The sequence below is a fragment of the Drosophila erecta genome, unplaced genomic scaffold (genome assembly GCF_003286155.1).
Source record: "Drosophila erecta strain 14021-0224.00,06,07 unplaced genomic scaffold, DereRS2 tig00000092-arrow-pilon, whole genome shotgun sequence".
NCBI classification, from domain to species: domain Eukaryota; kingdom Metazoa; phylum Arthropoda; class Insecta; order Diptera; family Drosophilidae; genus Drosophila; species Drosophila erecta.
In genome coordinates, this window is record NW_020825207.1 from 4,212,164 (window position 1) to 4,225,562 (window position 13,399).

The window sequence follows — 13,399 nt, forward strand, 5'->3', positions numbered from 1 at the left end:
AAAGAGCTAGGTGTGCAGAGCTGGTGGTGGCTGAGCGAGTGAGAGAGTGCTGTTGTAGAACTGAGCGCAGAGCGAGTACTCGCGAAGTGCACTGGTCCTCTCGGATTGGGATTTATTGGGTTATAGTTGATGTGACCGAGGCGCTGTGATCGCAATGGGTAAAATGGGTAGCGGTAATGGAGTTCCAGTGCATTGAACTCCACTCCCTCGACTTTTCCTATTCGGTGGGTGTCTTTGGCTATTTTGACAGCTGCGCCGCTGCATCTGAGATTTAACGACGCAGCGCGCATCTTAAACTGCTCATTTGCCTGGTGATGCAGTTGCATCACCGAGATCGGCATCACCGACATATGGCTATCGGCTTATACATATATGGTGCCCTCTATCTGCCCTTTATCTTAGGCGCTTCGGTCCGATGAGTTCGCTCGTGCGCAAAGTCAATTAAAATGATCACAACAATACCGAAAAAAAAACCCTTGCCCTATGCCGAGGGTAAAATGCGCATGCGTAGGGGTTGTTGGCGTTGATTGTATTGCCCTTCATTAAATGCAGCCCAAAATAGATACACTACAGAGCCGAAATTCAAGAGCGGGCATAAATCAAAATTAAACAAAAATTAAAACAGGAAAAAAGGATTACGCATGCGCCTCTCGTGCGCTTCAAGTGCGCCATATTTTTAACCCTCTGCCCGCCTAATTGCGAAACTTTCTGCGGGTTGATATCGTTTCGATTAGCTAATGTGAGGCTGGCACCACTGGCTATAAATCAAATCTAGTGAGTGAAATGTGCTTTACCGTTAGACCGAGACTATTACCAAATCTGAAAGCGGATGACTGCTCATTTGCATACGCGTTTGTGACTTCAGTCTTTCGTTTCTTCAGCGAACCAAGACAAAAGATCGAGAATGCGGAGAATCGAAGAGATATTCGTTGCCAGTCGAATAATAAAAACGAAAAAATAAGAAAAAGAAACACTTCCTCTCCAAAAAGAAAAACAAAGGAAAATCACTTGACGCTGTCACTTACGCGAAGCCACTTTTTATGGTTTTTCATCCCGAACAAAATAAACAACGACACTACGAAAAAAAAAGAAACGAAGACCGCAAGTGGCTGGAAAAACTAAACTTGCTTTGGGTTTTCCTCACTTTTCCGAGAATAGGATTGAGTCGGCATTTGGGATCGGCTCTGTAATTGAGGATGAGGTCGGGGCGAAAAGGCCAAGCCAAACTCGAACATTTTGTGGCACTTGAAAAATGAGGAAAACCAAGGGAGAGCCCTGTTTTTCGTTATTTATGCCAAGTGGATGAGATTTCTATGACCGAACAAGTAGCCGCTTGCAACCTCAATTAAAACGAAATTTATGCCATCATAAAGAAAACATTGCGCGCGCTACCTGGACGCATTTCCCACTGCCGATCCTCGCTTTTCCATGCTTCCTTAGAGGTGTGCGTGTCCATGGAGCATTTCCGTGTTCGCGAGACAACATAAATTGTCTCACCAGCTAAAGAGCTATGGGAGCGGAACTTGATCGCGTTCTCGGGCGCCCCAAAGTCCTTGGACAGGTGACACAGATGCTCTCGATTTAGTGCAACGGGCTAATTTAATGTGCACATTGCGCAGGCCAAATAAAGAATTTTACAAGGGGAAGAAGGTTTTCACTAAGGGTTATTGTCACGGTAACCCCATTTAAACATAGTTCCCTGTCAGGTATTTTTATATTGGTTTTACACAAGAATAGAGCATAGGGTTAATACAAAACAAGATAGAATGATATAGTCGAGTTCCCCGACTTTACTCAGCTAGCAAACGAGAAATTTCAACATTTTCTGGAATATGGGTAGAATTTGGGAAACAAATAAAAAAATGCAAATAAACTTAAAAACTATAAACTTAAAATTTATAAGTGTGGGTGTGACTGCTTTGAGAGGTCTATGGGCGATTAAGATCAGTTGAGTTATGTAGTTTAGTACTTCAGCCTTGGGACATTTCTTAATTTTGTTGAATTACAAAAAAATTAAAAAAAAATAAATTTCTAAATTTGAATGCAGTTTTTTAGAGGATTGCTCCACAAACATTTAGAGGTATGCCACTTCAAAATCCGATTAAGATAAGTTGAGTTATGGAGTTTTGAACTTCAGCCTTGGGACATTTCTTAACATTGTTGAATTTCTACACATCATCACACCAAAAAAATACAAAAATATTAAAAAAAAATAAATTTCTAAATTTGAATGCAGTTTTTTAGAGGATTGCTCCACAAACATTTAGAGGTATGCCACTTCAAAATCCGATTAAGATAAGTTGAGTTATGGAGTTTTGAACTTCAGCCTTGGGACATTTCTTCATTTTGTTGAATTTCGACATTACCACATCAGAAAAATTACAAAAAAATTAAAAAAAAATAAATTTCTAAATTTGAATGCAGTTTTTTAGAGGATTGCTCCACAAACATTTAGAGGTATGCCACTTCAAAATCCGATTAATATAAGTTAAGTTATGGAGTTTTGAACTTCAGCCTTGGGACATTTCTTCATTTTGTTGAATTTCGACATTACCACATCATAAAAATTACAAAAAAATTAAAAAAAAATAAATTTCTAAATTTGAATGCAGTTTTTTAGAGGATTGCTCCACAAACATTTAGAGGTATGCCACTTCAAAATCCGATTAAGATAAGTTGAGTTATGGAGTTTTGAACTTCAGCCTTGGGACATTTCTTAACATTGTTGAATTTCTACACATCATCACACCAAAAAAATACAAAAATATTAAAAAAAAATAAATTTCTAAATTTGAATGCAGTTTTTTAGAGGATTGCTCCACAAACATTTAGAGGTATGCCACTTCAAAATCCGATTAAGATAAGTTGAGTTATGGAGTTTTGAACTTCAGCCTTGGGACATTTCTTCATTTTGTTGAATTTCGACTTTACCACATCAGAAAAATTAAAAAAAAATTTAAAAAAAATAAATTTCTAAATTTGAATGCAGCTTTTTAGAGGATTGCTCCACAAACATTTAGAGGTATGCCACTTCAAAATCCGATTAAGATAAGTTGAGTTATGAAGTTTTAAACTTGAGCCTTGGGACATTTCTTCATTTTGTTGAATTTCGACATTACCACATCAGAAAAATTACAAAAAAATTAAAATAAAAGAAATTTTTAAATTTGAATGCAGTTTTTTAGAGGATTGCTCCACAAACATTTACAGGTATGCCACTTCAAAATCCGATTAAGGTAAGTTAAGTTATGAAGTTTTTCAGGTCAACTCAGCTATTAATCCTGATCAAGAATATATGTGTACACTTTATATGGTCGGAAACGCTTCCTGCTGCCTGTTACATACTTTTCAACGAATCTAGTATACCCCTTCCCTCTACGAGTAACGGGTATAGTTGTGTATCTGGAGGTGTACTTTCCCATGGAGTTATTTATGTTGTGCAAAAAAAAAGATATAATTTTTTTTAGCCAGTTGGCTGCAAGCTCGGTAGGCAGAAACCTGTCTTAATCATATTGCGCTTCCTAAACGTCAGATCTATAAATATCATAAAATCTAGCTACTTCTATTATCGTTGCACGTAGTTCACAGAGCTTCCAAAAAAGTGGTACTCCCACGCAACCCCAGGAGTAGCTGGGGCAGTTGGATGCCTCCTGTGAGGATTGAACTCACGACCCCTGGTTTACAAGACCAGTGCTCTGCCACTGAGCTAAAGAGGCCCGCGTTTTGAGGGCGTCCCAGAAGCGAATTTCAACGGCTGGGTGAGAGCTTGGCTTGCATTGCACGGGTGCTATATCTTTGTATCTGCTCGCCGAACACAAAAGATAGCTGTCGCAGAACAAGAACATATGTTGACACAGTTGGAGTTGCTCTCGTTCTTGTTCCATTGCTGTCATCGGGCTGATAAATGCTTTCAAAGTCAATTAGGCGAAATGGCAGTGGAAAGGTGGAGTGAATTGGAGTCACTTGGAGATAGAGGCACAAGGTCAGGCCGACCGGATATTAATTTCACAAAAATTACACACATTCAGCGGATAATCAACATTAAGATCGGCTCTTGGGCGCTGCGCTGCGCTTCACTGGCGCATGACAATTAGGGTCAAAAGAAAGAAATTCGGCAGCCTGTTCACCTGTTGCCAAGATGGAGCCATTAGATGGGCCTCCCTGAAAGCCCAGACGACATGCTTGATGAGCAAATATTTTCACATCATCATTTTGATTGCCACGCATCTGCGAGATACACACTACACCTATGTACATATATACGGCTTGTGTTGAGTGCAGTTCGATTTCAGTTTCGAGGCAGCAGTGCGTGCAAAATGGATCAACGATCTTTGCGCTCCGCTACCAGCCGTAAAATCAACTGCGGTTCGGGTCGGGAATTTTCCCCAGAAACTACAATCGATTAGGTTCCATATGTTGGCCCTAAAGTCGAAGATCTTACACACACACAGCAGGATCGGGCCAGGAAAAGGGCAAGCAACTGTCGCGTGCTGAGTTGTAAAATTGTAACAGCTGCTGTAAATGTGTCGAGGGATAAATAAATTGCCTAAAATTACCAGAGGTGCCCAAATTGCCATTAAATCGCATTAAAACGAGCACAGCTAAACCGCAAAAAAGGATTTCGCATGCGCATTAAGCTGACTAATACTCCCTGTCTCTGCTCTTTGTTACCAATCAATCCGAAAAGTGTCAAGCAATCACAATGAGCACACAAAAAATTGGGTAAAAAATTGCCCGATTTAGTGTAAAATTGCCTGAAAAAAGAGACACCAGAAAGAAATATGAGGCTAATACGCGCTGACAGCCAAAGGACATTGCATCAATGGTTCCGTCGTCATTAGCATCCCAAAAAAGGATCGCAGACAATGGAAAAAGGAATGCATTGCGGCGCTGGGGAGTGGGCAATCCGCTCGAGGCAATCCGTCACAGTCTGTCACTTCGCATCCTCAACCCCTCGCACCAATCAATCTCAGGTTGTAACTGTATTGCGACCGGCTGGATGTAACAGCTTATGATCCCGACCCAAATCGAGGTCCTGCGCATGCGCCACGTGCCTTTTCCGCCCTTCCCCTTTTTCCCATTACCTTTTGCTTTTTGGCCAGCTGCCGCCGACGCCGCTCTTGAAAAATTGGTTTTTCAACCCCCTCATTGGATTGGAAATTCATTTCATTTAGCTTTTGTTTTCCACTTGAGCTGAAGCACTTTCCTTTGTTTGCCTTTGTAAACAACACACACACACTCGCATTGCAGTGCATTTCGGTTCGTGTTTTGCTTTCTTTTCGTCTGTTTTTTATTATTTTTAGTTTTTAATTAATTTGTACTGATTTCGGTCTGAAGAGTTTTACACGCAATGCGTTTACGCTAATGGAACTCAAATTGAATTAGGGCCTTTGTGCACCTCCATTGACCCAGCGACTTTTTTAGCGAAGAAAGAGGGGAACTCATGTGGCGAAGAGGGTTATTGGTTGATCGGGAAATGCATAAGGAAATCAGAAATCACTGAGAGGAAAATTCTCGCGAAGAAAATGCTTGTTGTTCCATTGAAATGCAGCCGAAAGAGTTGAATGAAAACTCAAGCTGAGTGTTTAATGGAAATTTGACTCCTTCCGTTGACGGACAAGTGGCGGCTCAGGAAAAAGTACAATGAACGACACATTTGGAAAACCCCAAATCAATGAGTGTTGATTGAAAAAGTGAGTGAAAGAGTGCTTCACCAATTTCAATCACACAATTCCTTTGTGTCGACGAAGAACCATTGAAACATTTCTCTATATAAACACTTCATCGCTTGGGAAGAATTGCATTAGCACTGCCCGCCTAAAAAAATAATTTAAACTCCTGGTTCAAACACTTTTGCCTGACACACAAAGCTACATCCATATTTTATTTCTAACTAATTTTTAAGTCACTATTGAATTTATTGTCACAAATTTGTTGATGAGCAAGGGTTATCGGTGTGATTTACCTTCGCTCAATGAAATTTAGATGAGACAATAGAGAACGCAATAATCGAGTTCCTCGACTATAGGATACCCATTACTCAGATAGTGGAATCAAAACATTTTTCAAACTTTCATACTCATATAGACTATAGCCAATACTTAATACAATCAATGTTTTAAAATGCAGATCCAGCCAAAGGGCGAATAGGAAATTTCAACAAATCTAGTACACCCTTTAACTCCACAAGTAAAGGGTATAATAATCTTACAAATCAGCCAAAAACTTGTAAACAACTTGATTCCGATCACTTCAGACCTTAATTTATTTAAATGCTTATCCGATCGTTCAAAATTAATTAAGTGGCACACTTTAATTTGCATAAAAACAAACTTGGCACATAAACAACGAAAAAGCCCCAGCTGGCAATCAAGTACAAGATCCATAAAATCCATTTTCAAGACTTTTCAGACAATGGCCAAAATGCAAAAAAGTCTGTTATAAATTATTTATGACGTTTTTCAAATGTCAACAGCCAAATGCGTCGCCCACCAAATGACATTTGACGGCAATTGAAATGCATGTGGCTTGGAAGAGAAAAATGGTTTCTAATTATTTTAGCAGCGGTTTTTTCTGGCGACAAACTGAGGCAGGAAGGTGCTCAGCCTGGCTTAAACACAATTTAGTTGCTGTAATTAATCTCGGATTTATTTGATTGTTGTCTGCGAACGGGCTGTGAGTATTCAGTGCAAATCAAGTTGACATGAATACCTGAAAAACAAACTCAGACAACAGCGCAAAGTTAACAAAAGCAGCTATACTCGTACAACGAAAATGCAAAACGGAAGTTAAGTATATTGCAAAATAAAAAATGCAATAAAAAAACAATGCAAAAGAGTGCTAACTCTAGGTAAGTCGATGTTTTGAATGCTCTTTGGAAATAGCTATTTTCGTTTTATTTTTTTTTTTATATTCTCATTTAATATATTTAATTTAATTGTATCAAAAACTTCTTTTTTATTCGGAACTATATTTTAGAAATGTTGCATTTTTCAATAAGTATCGTCGTAATGTAACCCAGTGACATCAAAAATCAATTTTCGAGTCAATAGCTGTCATTAAAAGGCAATTGACAAATATTGAATGTGTTAAAGGAGAATGCAAACAAACTGAAAGTTCTACCAAAAGTGTTTAGACGTGAATGAACCCCATAGAAGGGTATAAAAACAAACAAAAAACGCAAATGCAGCGGAAGTTTGATAACACAAATGTGTGTGAGCGACCGAGAGCTATAAAGAATAAAAAAAGGTGGGCTGGGGAAGAGGAAATAACAAAATACACTGTAATTAACGGGCGGCTCTTGACAAAGAAGGGTGTTGGGGGGATGCAACATTTTATTCCGCATGAATTTGCATTCGCATTGGCCAGTTGCAGGGCAAACCAGGGTCAAAAACTGGACGAAAGCGATTCGAAATGCATTGAAAAAGGCAGAAATGCAGTGCCACTAGGCCGGGATGATTAGGGGTTGCAACTTCGAGGATGCAACTCTCGCAGAGTGATAAATATTATGCGCCTGGGATGACAGCTCATAAACATTGCGATTACGACTATTGACAATGTTCAATCAGGACCACACGGGGCATCCTTTGAGTGGCTCTACTGTACTACAAGCCACTGTGCGTACAAGTGACAGCTGCCGATCCGCTGTAAGCCCTGATGATTACATTGTTTTTGACATAGACACAGACATAGACCACCCCTTTATTCCGCCATGATTGATGATTGATGACAGAGACGAGATGCACGAGCTGTCATGTCCAGTTGTCATCCATAAATGTGTACTTTCCAACACTACTGCCTGGAATCGCTTAACGCAGAGAGAGGGATCTCTACGAAAAAAGGGGTTACAAATGCGTAAAGTCAAAAGCGGGGCGCTATTCAACAGCTTAAGGAAATTTGCATACTTGTACAGCATATTGTGCACCCTTACCAGGAGTATTGGGTTTCGCTTTCGTTTGCACATAATGCATTTTCACGGCGGGACACCCCGAAAAAAGCGGTTCGAATTTTTACCAAAGTGGGCGTTGTAATGTTGACACTGTAATTTACGCATTTCACCTTTTCTTTAACGCATTTGCATACAGCTAAATGCCAATGGGCTTGAGCAAAGGTAATTCGATATGGGAAACATTTGTGAAATAGAATTTAAAGTACAGTTGTGTCTTGGGCAATATGCAGTTAAGTTCAGCTGCAGCCCAGTGACACAATTATGTGTTGTATCTACCACTTCCCACGTCAATTCTTCTCAGTTTACCCATAACAAATTGCCGCTCTAAGTTGCACACCCGCAATTCTTTTTGAACATCCACTTGTCTTCATTAGCCAAAGAAGTGTAGCAGCTGGCTGGCTGTTCTATCAAGTGCCGCGATGCAAGATAAGGGTAACATTCATTTCCTTTGTCATGGAGCTAATTTCTCAAAGTACAAGGCAAATATAATTACAACTTTTTGAACTACCCGCGCACAAACAAACGTTAACAGACAACAACAATGCCAGCGCACGGCGTTTGGTTGAAGTTTCTCTTTTGCCGGCCGCCTTGCCCAAGCCTCTTTAGCTCAGTGGCAGAGCACTGGTCTTGTAAACCAGGGGTCGTGAGTTCAATCCTCACAGGAGGCAGCTTTTAAAACCTACTTGATTTTTTGATGCATTTTTTTTATTTTAGTTTTCTATTTCAGAACTGTGTTTAGAATGCCAATGGTTTTTTCGTTAAAAGAAATATTTTAATAGAACACAATTTATGGAATTTGATACTAGCTATATTTCTGCATGTATGTAAGTGTGTATATTAACTATCAGATTTACTGAATATCAGAAAATGATGAAAAATAGTTTGTAGGAAATATAAATTTTGTTGAATTTCATTACTTACGCTTTAGCAAATTGTTTTCATTATTTTAATTATAAGCATTTTATGAAGAATGCTATATTTTTTTTTTTTTGAAAACGGTTGTTATTAATGGTATTAAATTAATCACAGGTAATTTATTATAAGTCCTTGATAAAATAGCAAAATAAAAGGAGATATCAAGGAACGAGTTGAAGAATGGGATTCCCATCTGCCTCCTGTGAGGATTGAACTCACGACCCCTGGTTTACAAGACCAGTGCTCTGCCACTGAGCTAAAGAGGCGAACAACCCGCTGTTGCCAAAAATCTCACTTCACATTCGGCAGTTTTCTTGCTAATTTTGTTGCCCCTTTTTTAATTAATCATAAATGCTTTTCCTTGTTCGGCAAATACAACCCAACGCAACCACTTTGTTAGTAAACAAACGTGGGGCGTTCTCCGCTCTCACCATTTCTGGCCCCTTTCTCTATTTCTCTTTGGCGCACTCTCTTCTTCTAAAAATAGTCCACAAAATGCTGTCTTCATACCACACGTTGTCGTCGAATTTTCCCGATATACGGATTCAGTTCATCTGCAGTTTTCTAGCCGAGAGTACAGAAAAATAGTTGTGAAAAATTGGTGTTATAAACTTGCATAATTTAGAGGTGAAAGTATATAGCCAAAATGAAAACTCCACTTAGCCAGACGACGGGCTTCTTTGCCGAATACTATCTGAAGCTCAAGGATCAGGCTGGACCCAGTTGCGAGTCGGACATCGCCAAGTTATCAACGTGCAAGAGCGATGAGGAGCGCGTGGCCTATGTGGAAAAGTTGCCCTGGGTGCAGGCGGGGGATGCCAACCTGGTGGTGAACCAGGAGTTCGCCGGCAAGAGCGCTTCTCTGGCGGCGGAGATCAAGGAGCGGGCCACCGCTGCATTTAAGGCCAAGAAGTGGCTGGAGGCCATGGTGCTCTATACCAGGAGCTATGTGGCTCTGCCCAGTGAAAATGGTGAGTGGTTAGCACATTCTTATTAATTTATTCAAAATAAATTAATTGGTTGGGCTCTTCTTCAGTGGCGGAGATTCGTGTGGTTTTAGCCAATCGCTCAGCTACCCTGTACCACATGCAGAAATATCAGTAAGTAGTTTAGAAACAATGAGTTCTAATAGATAACTCATACATTTTGCTTATTTTCAGAGAGTGCCTGATTGATATAAGACGAGCCTTAGATCTAAGTTATCCCAAGGATTTGATCTATAAGCTGTACGAACGACAGGCCCGTTGCTACTTGGCCCTTAAGGACTATCCCCACACAATTGAATCATTCAAGTGAGACTTGTTCGTTTTTGCAACTCATCCATTAACCACTTAATTTTTCCCGAAGGAAGTGCATCACCGCCATGGATGACTCCACACTGGCCTCTGACAAGCGTGCCAAGCTGAACCTGGATGCCATGACCATGATTAAGATGCTGCAAAACGATCCACGTTCTGCCAAGCAGGAGGCCAAGCAGCAAAAGCAGAAGATAGCTTTGGATCAGGCCAAGCCAGTCAAGTTGGAGAATGAGTTCGTGAGTCCACTGGTGCGCATTGATAGCAATCGACAGGAGGGTCGCTTTGCCAGAGCCTCAGCAGATGTGAAGCCTGGCGACGAGCTCCTAGTGGAGCGACCTTTTGTCTCTGTGTTGCTGGAGAAGTTTGCCAAGACCCACTGCGAGAACTGCTTCATGAGGTATCCCTATATCCGTTGGCACATAGAATTTCTTAAAACCTTGCATCTTGTCTAGAACTGTGGTGCCTGTGGCCTGTCCTCGATGCGCCGATGTGCTTTATTGCTCGGAGCAATGTCGGCAGGAGGCCTCTAAGAAGTACCACAAGTACGAGTGCGGCATAGTGCCCATTATCTGGAGATCGGGCGCATCCATTAACAACCACATTGCTCTGAGAATCATTGCTAGCAAACCCTTGGATTATTTCCTCAAGTTGAAACCCACTATTGACGAGGAGCTGACACCTGAACAGCTAATCAGGTAGGTTTATCTATTAACTCCCTCCGCTTACATATATCTATTCCTGTATTTCAACGGTTCTAGCCTGCCCAAGGATGACTTCCGAAGAGTTGCCCAGCTGGAGAGGCATCAGGGTGAGCGCCAGCCATCTAACTTCTTTCAGCACGTCCTGATGGCCCGCTTCCTCACCCATTGTCTTCGGGCAGGGGGTTATTTTGGAGCGGAGCCCAAGCCAGCTGAGGTGTCAATCATTTGCTCCTTGGTGCTGCGCAGTCTGCAGTTCATTCAGTTCAACACCCACGAGGTGGCAGAGCTCCATAAGTTTAGCTCCTCCGGGCGGGAGAAGTCGATCTTCATAGGTGGCGCCATCTATCCCACCCTGGCGCTGTTCAACCACTCTTGTGATCCTGGCGTGGTGCGATACTTCCGCGGCACCACCATTCATATCAACAGCGTACGACCCATCGAAGCAGGATTGCCGATTAATGAGAACTACGGTCCCATGTACACACAGGACGAACGAGCGGAGCGCCAGGCGCGTTTAAAGGAGCTCTACTGGTTCGAATGCTCCTGCGATGCCTGCATTGACAATTGGCCCAAGTTTGACGATCTTCCTCGGGATGTGATTCGCTTCCGCTGCGATGCCCCAAACAATTGCTCTGCGATCATTGAAGTGCCACCCAGCTGCAACGACTTCATGGTCAAGTGCGTGACCTGTGGCGAGATAACCAACATCCTGAAGGGTCTAAAGGTGATGCAGGACACCGAGATGATGACGCGCACAGCCAAGAGGCTGTACGAAACGGGCGAGTACTTGAAGGCTCTGGCCAAGTTCATTGATCTTATCAGGATCATGTATGAAGTGCTGGCCCCTCCTTTTCCCGACTTCTGTGAGAACCAACAGCATCTCAAGGACTGCTTCCTCAATTTGGGCAATGTCTATACTTTGGACTAGTTAGGACTCTTGAGAATTGGATAAAACAATGTTTGGCTTCAGACTTAATTTGCAGAAATATATAAACGAACAATAAAAGGAGCTGCACAATCACTCCTCGAACTATACATATCTTTTTAGTCGTCGATATCCGACTTACGCTAGGGCCCGCTTTTGGCGCCATCTAGAGTTGGGTAGACGAACACATGTTTGTCAGGGTTAATGTCTTGGCTAGCTATAAAAAGTACATATGTATATACAATTGTGATACATAATTATTGTGAAAATGCTATTCAACGTTTTATTTTTTAAATTCCTATATATTCTGCCATTTTCTTAGAAAAAAGAAAAAAATTTTCAAAGCCCCATATATACAAATTACTTTTAAAAGTTTTATTTAATACACATAGGAATTTGAAGATATCCATCTAGCATGATCGTGCCACGAACACGGTCCCTGGTGAACTAGATTGCATCCGTCGATTCTGTTATGGACGTAGTAGCAGCAGTGGTAACAAATTGTCTTCGGTTGCCAGACCATTCCTGCATATTGTAAATTACACAAATGAAGCATATGATTCTTCATCATAATAATCACATACCATAATAATCCCTTCTGTACTCCTGCACATTTTTCAGATAACACTTTACTGCCGGATTGCCATAGTTCCAGATCCAGGGGTTTGTGGGATAATAAGGAGGTCTCCCTGAATTCGTAGGCCGCACGTAGGGAGGTTTGTGTGTCGGATATATGGGATATATTGGATCCCCTTGGGTTGTAGAAGCTGTGTTGGGTTCGGTCGTTGTAGTTGCTGGGTCTTGTATTGCATTAGTTGTGGTGAGTGCTGTTGTTGTAGCTGTGGTGGTCTCTGTTGCTGAAGTTGTAGTACTTGGTGCGGTTGTTGGAGTGGTGGATATTTCTGTTGTTGGAGGATTGGATATTTCTGTTGTTGAAGTTGGGGCTGACTCGGTTGTGGTCCTGGGCGCAGTTGTTGTAGTTATAAAGGATTGTGTTGTTGTCTCCTCTGCTAAGGTGGTCATTACAGGTGCATCTGTGGTCGTCGTTCCAATAGTGGGCGGTTCCAAATAGGTGGGAACTTCTGCCTGTACATCCCAAGCTGCAGTCGCGATAAAGAACAAGCAAATAACAGCGGACTTCATTTTTAGCGTGTTGTGTTGACGTGAGCGGATTGGATCGAGCACTGAAACCGATCGCCTGTCCCGAGTAGCTGGTTCTTGGGTATTAGCTCTAGAGCTGCAGTCATTAACACACTTACTTATAGCGACCTACCCACACTCAAAACGTAAGGGCTGATAACAGAACAGTAGATGACAAAAACCCAACGCCAAGTAATTATATACAAATAAGATGCTGGCACTTAAAAATGTTTGGTTGACTAAATAACTGTATTTGAAAAGTAAATACGAAAATTGCTCACCGGACCAAAAAATAAAGTTTATTTCCGGTGCTCCTACCTTTTCAATATCATATAACTGAGTGTTTCAAATTAAAGCGATTTTTTATTATTGGTTAATTAACATTTTAGTGAATACAAGACTTGTGTTTTTGGAATTACTCAGCATTTATAATAAATTGTAGCACATGTTCCTGCTTAATTTCATTTTACTT

General features: G+C 41.2%; 2 protein-coding genes and 3 non-coding genes across 5 annotated transcripts; 2 read left to right on the forward strand and 3 right to left on the reverse strand.

Annotated features, from left to right (window-relative positions):
- Positions 1-3,644: 3,644 nt before the first annotated feature.
- Trnat-ugu lies at positions 3,645-3,716 on the reverse strand. The gene has a single exon. It is a non-coding gene; the product is annotated as a tRNA-Thr (tRNA).
- A 4,828-nt stretch (positions 3,717-8,544) lies between these two features.
- Trnat-ugu lies at positions 8,545-8,616 on the forward strand. The gene has a single exon. It is a non-coding gene; the product is annotated as a tRNA-Thr (tRNA).
- Positions 8,617-9,057: 441 nt separating this feature from the next.
- Positions 9,058-9,129, reverse strand: Trnat-ugu. Its single transcript has one exon. It is a non-coding gene; the product is annotated as a tRNA-Thr (tRNA).
- Positions 9,130-9,387: 258 nt separating this feature from the next.
- LOC6546866 (SET and MYND domain-containing protein 4) lies at positions 9,388-11,867 on the forward strand. Its single transcript, XM_001976026.3, has 6 exons — positions 9,388-9,834; positions 9,900-9,963; positions 10,024-10,155; positions 10,211-10,558; positions 10,614-10,856; positions 10,920-11,867. Exons 1-6 carry the CDS (start codon positions 9,510-9,512, stop codon positions 11,788-11,790), a joined length of 1,983 nt encoding a protein of 660 aa, XP_001976062.1. The 5' UTR covers positions 9,388-9,509; the 3' UTR covers positions 11,791-11,867.
- A 280-nt stretch (positions 11,868-12,147) lies between these two features.
- LOC6546865 (cell wall protein DAN4) lies at positions 12,148-13,010 on the reverse strand. The gene is made up of 2 exons (XM_001976025.3): positions 12,372-13,010; positions 12,148-12,312 (listed from the first exon to the last, which is right to left on the reverse strand). Exons 1-2 carry the CDS (start codon positions 12,928-12,930, stop codon positions 12,167-12,169), a joined length of 705 nt encoding a protein of 234 aa, XP_001976061.1. The 5' UTR covers positions 12,931-13,010; the 3' UTR covers positions 12,148-12,166.
- Positions 13,011-13,399: the final 389 nt, after the last annotated feature.

What these genes read in the sequence shown, in the direction of transcription:
- LOC6546866 (XM_001976026.3), top strand. Translation starts at nt 9,510, where the DNA reads ATGAAAACTCCACTTAGCCAGACGACGGGCTTCTTTGCCGAATACTAT. An exon ending in TACCACATGCAGAAATATCA is followed by an intron (nt 9,964 to 10,023) that starts GTAAGTAGTTTA and finishes GCTTATTTTCAG; the next exon opens with AGAGTGCCTGATTGATATAA. An exon ending in TGCGAGAACTGCTTCATGAG is followed by an intron (nt 10,559 to 10,613) that starts GTATCCCTATAT and finishes CATCTTGTCTAG; the next exon opens with AACTGTGGTGCCTGTGGCCT.
- LOC6546865 (XM_001976025.3), bottom strand. Translation starts at nt 12,930, where the DNA reads ATGAAGTCCGCTGTTATTTGCTTGTTCTTTATCGCGACTGCAGCTTGG. An exon ending in GTACAGAAGGGATTATTATG is followed by an intron (nt 12,313 to 12,371) that starts GTATGTGATTAT and finishes TACAATATGCAG; the next exon opens with GAATGGTCTGGCAACCGAAG.